Below are 12,286 nucleotides of genomic sequence, written 5' to 3'. Positions count from 1 at the left end.
CACCATCAATTGGAATGACGGGTAATGCTTGAAAATAGAGCTACCAAGAAGTTTCTGTCATTTTGACCATTTTTTTTAAAGTGGTATGTAGCGTTCGCGTGAGCATGTGCGCATGCGGCAGAAGAGCGACTGTAGATCAGCTTGCTTCTATGATGTTTTATGCATTGCTCATCGCAGTCCTTACGCGCAGGTGCTATCGACGTTGCCTTTCTTGGTACTTTGGAGCACTGGCTACGCATGTCAGTGAAAGAAAAGGATACAGCGGATACAGAGTAGAAAGGAGCGTCGGCTAAGGTGCTTCAGCATGGCGCCGAGGACAAAGCTTTTTGTGGGCCACTTGCCAGACGGCATCCGAACAGAGGAGCTCCAGGAACTCTTTGCCAAGTATGGCACGGTGACAGAGTGTGATGTCATCAATAAGTATGGTTTTGTGCACATGGCAACAGAGGAGCAGGCAGAGGAGGCTCTGAAGAACCTAAACAACTACAACTTCATGGGCTCTACGTTGTCAGTTGAGCGCTCCACAAGCAAGTTCCACCAAGAGCCAGGAGCACCTGGCCGGGCCAAGGGAGGACCGAGACCACCATATGGCGGGGGCATGCAAAGGAAGGGCTACGACAGCAGGCCTTCAGGCGGCTGCTACAACGGCGGCAGACCAAGTGGCTATGCCGACTACCGCAGAGGCGGCGACTTCTATGCTGTGCAAGGTCAGTTGTTTGATATTACCAGTCGTAAACTTTCCGTAAGGCCCATGCCTAAAAATACGGACAGTTTAACTCAGTTAATCATGGAATATCGTGCAGCAGCAGGCCGTTTTGACACGATGATGTTTGCTGTGTCTCAATTATTAAACGTTATTTTACGGCGTTAATCAGGCGGCCATGCTTCCATAACACGCTTTGCATGTGTGCTGTGGCACTAAAAGTTCTGAAAGCACTGAAGAATCTGCAGTCGAGAAATGCGAAAGACTGGGCGTTGCTGAGCACACGGTACTACATTGCACGACCTTTGTCGAATAAAAACCAGCGTTCTTTTGAACGAATCAAAGTTCACCGTCTTTCTATAAATGCCTCCCCCCCCCCCCCCTTTGCAGTGGTACAGTGGCAAGACGCCCGACTACTGTACCGGAGTACCCGGGTTCGATCCCGACCGCCGGCGGCAGCGTTTCGATGGAGGCAAAACAAACTGGCGTCCGTCTGCTGTGCGATGTCAGTGCACGTTGAAGATCCTCAGGTGGTCGAAATTACTCCAGAGACCTCCACATACGGCACCCTTTCTCTCCTTCCGCTTTCACTCCCACCTTCCTCCCTTCCATTACGGCGCGGTTCAGGTGTCCATAGCTACAAGTGTCACAGGAAAAGCAAGGTGCATTATCTGTGACACTTGTTCTCTGAACACCTGAACAGCGCCGTAAGGGAAGGGAGGAAGGTGGGAGTGAACGGGAAGGAGAGAAAGGGTGCCGTATGTGGAGGACTCCGGAGTAATTTCGTAATTCGGAGTAATTTATTATTATTATTATTCTCGGTTTACAGAAAAGGAAAGGCACAGTATCCTTCACACTTGTTTTAGTGTACGCCTGAAGTCCCTCGGAAAGATCAAAACTCAAATTGGGTTCAGACATCGTGTTTTTGCGAGAATGCGTGTACTAGTGCTGCAAGAACTGAAAACGGCGGCTTTTATCGGTCAAAATGCGGTTGTCTACGAATAGTGGCGTCGCCCATGGATATGAAAAGAAACTGTGTCTAAGTTGCAAACTTTTTGATTGTTGATAAATGCACAATCACCGGGAAAACAGAATAGGTTTAAGAGTTGCAGTAGGAAAATCCTTAGCCATAACACTCGAAGTCATTAAGGTGAGCAAAAAAAGTAATTTCCAGAAGGCAGTGATGGCAATAGCAGAATCGTCTATTGGGCGCTTCTAGATAATGAGGAAATTCATATAGAGTCACTTTTTGAAGCGCAGGTTCTGAACTGGTGTGATCCGAAAGCTCTGAGGTAATGTCAGTAAGTACACGTTAAGAAACTGCAAGCAGTGCTAGATGACTGGAAGACCTGTCCTATGCAGTCCCTCCCTTTGTTCGTGTTCTTCTTCATCCATAAGAATTTCGCTCCCTGGGGAAAGGAAAAGGCGCAGTTATGACTGTTTTTTTTAATATGCAACCTAGCGGCAAGCTGGCCTATAGGGCGTTTTATCATCATCGAAATGTGACTCATGTTCGATTCGGTGTCCTCAGACCCACCAGAGGAGCGCTGTTTCAGAGGGTTATTTCTGCTTAAAGCAAAATTCTAAAGCTTTTCCGTCCGTCGCAGTAACCCTCAGCTTGACTATCAAGGTAAAACTAGGGCTTAGCCTGCCTAGTAGCAAGTCATATATGCTGATGTACTATGCTAGGCTGGTATTGACCGCTTTACTGATTGCGCGTCGTAATTAGTTGTGATAAAAATACTAAAGTTTAACTTTTCTAAACCTAGTCGAAAGCTTCATTAGTCTTGGTTATACTTGTTAGCTCGATTGTGAGTCATACTAATTACCCCTCATTAACCATTTTATCACTTGCACACCTCTTCTTGGTGTTCTACCAGATATGCTTTTTCCAATATACCAAATAGCTCCTCTTTTAGAGCTCTGAGAACGTCATTCCCACGCGAAACACGCCTACATAGTCCTACAGTGCTTACGCATTAAAATTATTTGCCTATGCAGCAAATCTGGGAATGTCAAGACACATTTCGCTCTTCAGCCTTTTTACTGCACGCCATCTCTGCTAGCCGGTTCACTTACAGTGAACTCTGATAAAGGAATGACAAGCGCATTCTTTTTCGACTACACCGGCTTTGAAATAATTGTAAATGCAAGACTGCTTTCCTAAGAGGCATGGAACTTCGTATTTATACGATACACCATACACACAGAATGCATTCTTGCCAAAGAAACATTTTGTTGCAATTAGCGTTTAAGCGCTGAACCGCCACAAGCGGCTGCCCACTATAAGGGCGCGGTTGGGTGTCCACTGCAATCAATTCGTAACGGTTGTAAGCGAGAACTTATGAAGCTCCTTCCTTCAAAAAGCCTCCATCGCAGTAGAGGGCGGTCGGAAAAAGTATGGTGGGCACCTAAATTAGAGTGGAGACCTGTTCGCGACCTTCGGCATTCCCGAAAGGCTGGTAACGATAACGGCCCGTCCTTCGTTTCCAAGGAAATAAAACATTTTCTTTCCCGTACATGCACTTTTGTTTGACATGGCGTAGAAGTTTAAACTGCGTTACCGCACCTACCTGAAGAAAGTGACATCATTACTTTTTTAAAGCGTGGAAGCGCCGTCACGCAAAGGATCACTCACATCATCAGGCACAGGAAAGTTGATTGATTCCTGGCCTTTCAGGCCCTGAAGTTAGAGGCATTCTTTCGCCAATCGCGAAGGTCGCTCCTTGTCGCTGGTATACCACCGCTTGCATGCGCGAATGAAGTTAGACGTTACAAGCTATTACTCGTAGTGTAAGCTCGGTCTTCGTAAAAGGCACGTAAACGACTCGCTTTGTATTGCGCCTGCGCTACAAGAAAAATAAAACATCAGCAGAGTGCTTAAGTCACCTCACTTGCAGCAAGGAGACAGCATTTTGGCCGCCCTTTTACGATCCTTGACACGCCCCTGATTCCTCGATTCCCTTTCTCTATCTATAAGAGCCCTCTTCTGTTCTCTCTCTGTGAGAGCTATTCCTTTCTCTCTTGAGAGAAAGAGAAGAGAGAAAGAGATCCTTTCTCATCACTGTCATTACCTATGAATAACTATAACTGTCGGTCACTATATGCCACAACCCCACCGATATCCAGCGGAATCTCGCGGAATCTCCATCTCTAACATCTCTCTCTCTCTCAATGTAGCGAGGATCGCAGCAGGGCAGCCAAAAGTATTTCACCTCCTCTCTGAGGCTTTCACTTTTTCTCGAAGGAACCGGTGCGCTCCAAGGATCGCAGCAAGGCGCACAAAATGATTTTACCTTGCTGCTTCGTAAGGTAACTCTCCCTAGGGAGGAAGAGAGAGAGGGAGGAAATAGAAAGCGTCCTTCCCTCTAACTGCTCTCTCAGAAAGAGAGAGGGAAGAAAAAGAGAAAAAATGGTGAATTTGAATAGTTAATCAAATACGAAGTAGGTGCGTAGCACCGCTTATCCCTATTATACCTTTCATGCATTACCACACACATCTGCGATTTACACTCTCTCCAATATCTTCCCTCAGCTCACGCAAGAGGTGGCCAGCAGTCACAAAGACAAACAGCGCCAATGTTGCGCTTCCAAAACACACAACACACAAACCTAAGGCCCAAACATTCCGATCGCATGCCCTTGGTCGGTTGCGCGCGGGCAGTGGTTTCAACGGGACGTAGTCCAGGCGTCTTCCCGATAAGACACCGACAGCAGCTCCCTCTGCCTCGCATTCTCCCCAGCGTGTGTTTCGCCGCGATTTATGGCCTCCGCACCCTTTCCCCTCAAGCCGAGAGACTACAGTGAACTAGAATATTCTAGTTCACTGTAGAGAGACGGAGCAGTTAGCGCTGAACCCACAACCACTGCGCTTATGCTGTGCTTTTCAACTGCTATGGTTTGCCTCCTTCGCGGCACGGTCGAAGCGCGACTTTTCCAAAAATCGAAACGGACCGAAACGACGGCGTCGCCCGTTTCCATGTGTTCAGTAATGTTGAAATTCGGGCTAGTTGGTAGCGATCCATCTAAAACAGCGCACATAAAACACGAATACACAGAGAAGAGCAGGAAGGACAAGAGTTTGCTCTGGTCACACTATGGTTTTAGGTATTTGTTTGTTTTTGCTCTACTGGAGGGAGGTTCTTCCATCTTTCTTTTATCGATATTTATTGCCTCAGGGTATCAGTAGGGTATGATATGAAGGGTGAATAAATGATTAAATGAAATAAAAAAGGTTGGCTGATTTTATGAAGTTCAGGGTTCTTCCATATGTTCTTAGCACAACTACGTCATGTTTTGCATTTGCTTCTATGTTTTAGACACGTGCTGAATTTTCTGGCACATGCTTACCGAGTGAGGGGTGTTTCTTCGACCACGCTTCAGTTGATAGTGCGCTTCTGTCCGTCCTGCTCTTCTCTGTGTTTTCGTGTTTTATGTGCACTGTTTTAGATGGTCCCATGTGTTCCTATACCACTTCCGAAGTGCGGCCGCCTGCGCGACCGTCATAAATGAACTCGCGTCAAGCTGCCACTTGACCTTGGCCGGCCCGTTAGAATCTCCCCCGCAACAGGGGACCCACGGTGAACACTTATTTCTGGGAGAAGCCCGCAAACTGAACTCCCCTTTGGAATGGGAATTATTCGGAGCCGACGAAGGTAATCATTGCTTGTCCGCTGTCGCACGCTGCCAGCCTTGCGAAAACCTGAGCGTCCAAACGGCCGCGTCTCCGCCGACTGTTGATTTATGGGCCCCCAGCTCTCCAGTTTTGCCTTCGTAACCGTTGTACTTCAGCACGTAGAGCATGGCGAACCTCACTCCTCTCTGTAACGCCTGACCGGCCTTGAGAGTAATAAAATGAAATGAAATGAACCTGCGCCGCAGTGCCAGATGGCCCGGATTCATCCATTGCGACGCGAAGCAAACGCACACACGCTTGTGCAACGCTGCCCAACGACGGCCGCCACATCCGCAACTGACACGCCCCTCCCTCACTGTCTTACTCTCTAACTGGGTGCATCATGCGGTCGCTCCGCCCCCTCAGCGTTAAGTCGCGTGACAAGGGCGTCGCCACTTTTCCTTCCTGCTCTTTAAGTTCGCGGAGAAATAGATGGACAGAGAGAGAGAGAGCGGCTTCTACTAGAGCTCTGCGACCGCTCCAACTCCTCAATGTTGAGCCGCGAGACGCACGCGTAGCCACCTTCTCTTTCTCAACTTCAAGTTCACGAATAGAGAGAGAGTGAGTGGCTTCGGACAGACATCGGCGAAAGCCGTGATTGCGGTTAGTAGTGCTACGCACTAAAAGCAGAGAGCGGTAGTTTCTACCTGTAGAGGGGCCCTCTTCTGTTCTCTCTCTCTCTCTCTCTCTGAGAGAGCTGTCCCTTTCTGTCTTCAGAGAAAGAGAAGAGAGAAAGAGATCTGTTGTGTACGCGAACCGACGCACTACCACACCGCCCCCTAGCAAACGGATGCACGGCTGCTTCAGTTGCAATGCCTCCTTGCACCTGCCAGCCGGCCGCTTCGGTGAAACCAGCGGGGGTCCCCCCTGCCTGCGCTGACTACGACGCTCGGACGTAACCAGAGCCGTGCGTTGCCTCGGAACTGGACCGTCCTGGGACCATGCGTGCGACCAAGGCACGCAAAGCAATGCCTTCTTTACAGGCACTCGCGCTTCCCTCTTTACTTCTCTTCCCCTCTCTCACAAAGCACAATAAAGAAGTCTCTACCCAGCAACCGAATCGAGAGGTTCCTCGCTTACGGGGTTCCGACGGCCCGAACATAACACTGGCGACGAGAAGTTGGATTTAGAGCAGACGCGGTTGAGGGTCAGGCCATGGCTACAGGAGCGATGCACGGCGCCATCGAGCCATTTAACGGCAAACAATGGTCTTCGTGGGTGCAGCGCCTAACTTTCTACTTCGTTGCAAACGACGTCTCCAACGAAGTGAAGAAGCGCGCGCTCCTCCTGACGCTTTGCGGAACCGAGACTTTCGGGACTGCCTGCGCGCTGGTTGCGCCGAAGACTCGGGAGAAGTCAACTATCAAGACTTAGTCACACTTCTCCAAAAGCACTTCGACCTTAGATCATCTGAGCTGTACAGCCTTCAAGCGACGCGACAAACTGCCTGGAGTCGATCAGCAACTACGTCGCAGCCCTCAGAAGTTTGACAGCCGACTGCAACTTCGCAGTACTGATGACAACGTCTGCAGCATCGACTCCACCGGCAGGAGGAGACACAACTGCTTTAACGAATCCCACCATGCTGCCCCAAGACGTCATGCTTCGCGACATATTCGTCTGCAGCATCCGCGATGAGCACCTCCAACAGACTGTCCGCGGAGAAAGATTCGACGTTTCAGCGTGCTTTTGACGTGGTCATGTCAGCAGAAAGTGCGTCGAGGCAGCAGCGAGGACTCAATGGAGCGACGAGCTCCGCAGAAGTGCACAAAACGTCGCAACTCAAAGAGCACAAGAATTCACCGCAGCAACGACGCTGTTATCGATGTGACGGCTGGCACGAGGCTCACACCTGCAAGTTCAGGACTGCACAATGCCGTTTTTGCTCCAAAAACGGCCACTTCAAGAAAGCTTGCATCTCCCGCAAGTAGGAAGCTAAGGAAGGCAAGCCTAACACCAGGCCAGGAACGTTCAGTGTGAACGCTCAGTCCACGAGCAACAATACTCCGCACAGCGACCCGTACTACGAACTTCATGCAGTGAGTGAACGAACCCTGCCCAAAATTCTTAGTTGATGCGAAAGTCGAGGGAAGGCCGCTAAAATTCGAAGTCGATACGGGCGCCTCATGTTCTTTAATCAGCGAGGCTAGTTACCACCGAACATGGCCAACGAACGCCCCGAAGCTAACAAAAGAACCCCTTGACTTGCGCACTTGGTGGGGAGAGGAACTTCGCACTCTTGGATCGGCACAAGTTCGTGTGCGATTTAAATCAAAAGATTACGTGCTACCTTTGCTCGTAATGAAAGGAACTGGCTGCAATTTGCTTGGACGTGACTGGTTTTCCGCGCTACACATGCGTTTGTACGGAATTAATCCGGTCGCTGAGCCAACACCAGAGCCGCAAGAGGTTCTCGCACGCCATCCTGATGTGTTCAGGCATGACATCTACGGCTACACGGGACCCTTGGTTCATTTGGATTTGGAGCAGGGCGCAACGCCCAAGTTCTGTAAGGCGCGTCCAGTGCCCCTGGCTTACCAAGAGCCAATGGAGGAAGAGCTCGACCGTCTTCAACAACAAGGCATCCTGGAACCAACGCAACATGCCGAAATGGCTACACCTTTAGTGTGGGTGCGCAAAAAGGACGGAACATTTCATGTTTGGGGCGACTAGACTACAGGAGCATAGTTAACGCAATGGTCAAGAAGACGGTACCCGCTACCGACAATCGCGGAGGTATTCGCAAAGCTGCGTGGTGGAACCATCTTCTCGACGCTCGACCTCTACCAGACTTATCAGCAGCTCAAGGTCGATGACAAGACGGCCGCAGTGCTCACCGTCAACAGTACCAAAGGACTGTTTTGAGTGAAATGACTTCCTTTCGGAATATCCGCTGCGCCAGCCATCTTCCAGCGTATGATGGAAACAACACTGGCCAGAATTCCTGGGGTGATCGTTTACCTTGACGACATTATTGTCAGTGGGAAGGACGATAGAGAGCATGAGCAACGTCTAGACAAAGTCCTGTCGAGGCTAAGCGAGAAAAATGCCGCTTCGGCATCAAGTCAGTCGAATTTCTCGGACATGAAATTGACGCGCAAGGCGTTCATACAACCGAGGAAAATGTCCAGGCTATCCTTCAGGCTCCAAGGCCGACTGACAAGACTTTTCTGCAGGCTTTCCTAGGGCTTTTGGCATTCTATGACCGGTTTCTAGAAAACACAGCTACGGTTGCCGCAGAGCTGTATAAGCTTCTGGAGAAAAACACACCCTGGACGTGGGAGGAAAGGCACCAGATTGCTTTTGACAAGGTCAAGCGTTTGATTCGCTCTTCCACAGTGCTTGCGCATTATGACGAGACAAAGCCTTTAGTTTTGTGAGTGGATGCATCACCATATGACGTTGGTGCGAGTTGCCATTAAAGCGTGCGCTCGAGGATACTTTTGGTGTCCCGGTGTCGACAACGACATAGAGCGACTAGTGATGAATTGTGCAACTTGCTCCCAGCATCAAAGGACGCCACCTAAGGCTCCACTTCCTGATTGGAAGCGCGCGACTGCTCCTTGGCACACAGTCCACGTCGACTTCGCTGGCCCCGTGGAGAGAAGGATGCTACTAATTGTTGTAGACGCGTACAGCAAGTGGCTCGAAGTGCGCTACATGCGCAACATACAGTCACCGACTCTGATCGAGGAACTGCGCAACCTGTTCGCGACCTTCGGCATTCCCGAAAGGCTGGTAACGATAACGGCCCGTCCTTCGTTTCCAAGGAAATAAAACATTTCCTGAAGAAGAACGGTGTGACGCACATTACAAGTGATCCCTATCATCCGGCCACGAATGGGCAAGCAGAGAGATTTGTGTACGAAGCAAAGCAGCCATTGGCCAATAATCAATCTGGAACATTCGCGTGCAGGCTGGCTCAGTTCCTGCTCAAGCAGCACACAACTGTTTCGGCAACAACGGGCAGAACACCAGCCTCACTCATGTTCGGACGCGAGCTCTCGACGGCAATCACACGTATTCAGCCCCGACCTGCTGAAAAGACCTCGGACGAAAGCGTTACGAGGCGAGTGGCCGTCGGAAAATCGGTCTTCCGCAACTTCCCAGGAAGCCCTGCTTGGATAGAAGGCACCGTACAAAAAAGACTAGGGCATCGATCTTGACTGATCAAGTCCAAAACCGGAACGTTTCGTCGGCACTTTGATCACATAAAGCCAGGTGCAGAATCCTACCAGACGGAAGATCCGCCACTGAATGATCAGACCAACGGACCAGTAGCAAGCGAACAGTCCACACTGGCGGCTCTTTACATGATCGCGACACCACAAGCGGAAGCTTCGCCTGCGGACGATCTGCCTACAGCACCCCACTCCGAACATGAACGCAACACAACCCTGCGACGACCAACAAAACGAGTCCAGGCATGATCAAGCTCTGCCAAGGCCTCAACATGAGCGTTGTCCACTCAACCGGTACGGTGACCCAATCTAAGGAGGAAGGGGTGTTGTGAACGCGAACCGACGCACTGCCACACCACCCCCTAGCAAACGGACGCACGGCCGCTCCAGTTGCAATGCCTTCTTGCACCTGCGAGCCGGCCGCTTCGGAGAGACCAGCGGGGGTCCCTCTGCCTGCGCCGATGACGACGCGCGGACGCAACCCGAGCCGTGCGTTGCCTCGGAACTGGACCGTCCTGGGACCATGTGCGCGACCAGGGCACGAGAAGCAATGCCTTCTTTACAGGCGCTCGCGCTTCTCTCTTTCCTTCTCTTCCCCTCTCTCCCAAAGCACAATAAATTAGTCTCTACCCAGCAACCAAACCGAGAGGTTTCTCGCTCATGGGGCTCCGACGCCCCGAATATAACAAGATCCTTTCTCATCACTGTCATTACCTAACAATAACTATAACTGTCGGTCACTATATACCAGAACCCCGCAGATATCCTACGGAATCTCGCGGACACATCTCCCGCATTGTTTCTGTGGACGCCTTTCATGAGCTGGTAAATGCTTTCGCATCAAGGTCTAATAATGGGAATTGATGTCGTCATGACGTAACGACTGATCATGACGTCACCTGGCAATTCACGCATATACGAAGCTGAGCCCGCCGGGCGTCTGATAGGGAGGAGGGTGATAGCTCAATGCCCTACGGGGTAGGGTTTGGTGGGGGGGCTGGCTTGCCACCGGTGGCTGTACCGGTTGTAGGCCATCACTGCAACCGGCACAGCATCGGTGGCTTCACTGAGCTTCACTACGAGGACTTCACTGTTGTGCAGCTGCAATAGGTCGATAGAGCTATACAGGTTCCTGTTGCTGCGGACACAGTGCTGTAGCTCAGCAATCCCATCACGTGTGTCACTCATAGTGTCGGCGATTTCTTGGCCAGCGCTTCATGTATTGCTACTTCCGTGAGCTGGACTAAGTTTTGCTGCTTCGGAGACCGGTGCTATTGATTGTGTTCCGTCTTTGTTGGGTTGCTGGCGGAGATCACTTGGATGTTTTCGGCGCATTCCGAGCCTTTTGTGTTGTCCACTGTTGGCGCTCGTCTAGAGGACTGCGCTGTTTTGCTACCGCAGGAATTCAGTTTTGCAGCGTCATCTATTAGGCTTAAAAAAACGTTTTGTACAGTTTTTCGCACTTATTGATAGGTGAAGTCACAGACTTATTTGATTTTGTTCGCGTCAGTTTTTTGCCCCATGTTTGTCCCTCTGTTCATTTGTGCCTGTTTTGGATGGTGCATGAACAGCAATGAGATGCCTGGTAAGTGATTTTAATTCTTTCCCGCAATAAAATAACAATCAGAGAAAAAAGAGCGATAGTTCTGATAAGGAATTCTTAGTGCTTGGGAGCGATGAGTGCAGCGAGGAGGACGAGCCTTCGCCATCGCTCTGTTCCCACTACAGTCAAGGGCAAAAACGTTGCGCGTTGTTGTGAAAGAGTACAACACGTGGATGGGTGGGGTTGATAAATTCGACCAGAAAAGGAATCTCTATCGAGCAGACCACCGTTCAAGGCGCTGGTGGAGCCACATTTTTACTTCATCTTGGACGTAGCGGTGGTCAATTCTTTCATTCAAATTTCCTCCATAACGCCTGTGACCTGCCTGCAGTTCCGCCTGTTGCTTGGGCGTCAGCTGATTGCCCAAAACACTTTTCGAAAATCAAAACAAACCCTCAAAGCTCACTACAACAAGACAAGCAAGATGAATAGACGCAGAATGAGTGGTGTTCTTGATGAGATCCGATTTGCCGAAAATGGCCACCACCTCATGCTTACTGGAAAACGGCTGTGGTGCCGCTGGTGGTCTACAAAGCAGAAGGAAGTCCCCACCATATGCCTCCGCAAAATGTGCAACGTGTCGCTTTGTGTTGTTTGCTTTGGCCCATTTCATTGTAGTGACAACTAGCTGAAATAGATGGTGGGACATACTCCCTACAGAATGAAGCCACGTTATATGGTTGGTGGGACACACGCTATCCCACTTTTTTCTCTTTGTGAACAGAGAAATTCCACTAATTTTTTGTTTGCTAATAAAGCTGTCCTTGAAAGTTTCTGGTGATAAACAAAGCGCCTAAATTACTTTTTTCTTCTTTACATGCATCAAAGGGTTAAACCGATTTATGTTGAAATATATATGCATTATACCTTTAACGGGGGGAGGATGGGGAAGAGGCAGGCAGTCGCCATTATTGAGCTGCTGCCCGCGGCTTCACTCACTGCCATACCCATGCAATACGAGCATCACTGTTCGATTGCCCAGTATTTCCTACTGTGTATCTACTGTGTATTTCCTCTTACAATATTTTCTTACTCCCGTTCACTATTTTTTTGGGCTATAAATATTTACCAGCATTTCATAGTTCAACGGCTTGTGTCGACTTATTGGTGCATTAGCTTTCCTC

At 49.8% G+C, this 12,286-nt stretch overlaps 1 protein-coding gene across 1 annotated transcript; it reads left to right on the top strand.

Moving 5' to 3' along the window:
• Nucleotides 1–299: 299 nt before the first annotated feature.
• On the top strand, nt 300–9,116 carry LOC146170640 (uncharacterized; the record flags this gene model as incomplete). Its single annotated transcript, XM_084586875.1, has 2 exons — nt 300–707; nt 8,953–9,116. Coding segments are annotated over exons 1-2 (567 nt in total), but the record flags the coding sequence as incomplete, so codon positions are not given.
• Between the last annotated feature and the right edge of the window lie 3,170 nt (nt 9,117–12,286).

Source organism: Amblyomma maculatum, unplaced genomic scaffold, assembly GCF_055883805.1.
Source record: "Amblyomma maculatum isolate TAMU_Amacu unplaced genomic scaffold, ASM5588380v1 scaffold_114, whole genome shotgun sequence".
Classification (NCBI taxonomy): domain Eukaryota; kingdom Metazoa; phylum Arthropoda; class Arachnida; order Ixodida; family Ixodidae; genus Amblyomma; species Amblyomma maculatum.
The sequence above is the reverse complement of the archived record's forward strand: the minus strand, read 5'-3'. Positions and strand labels throughout refer to the sequence as shown.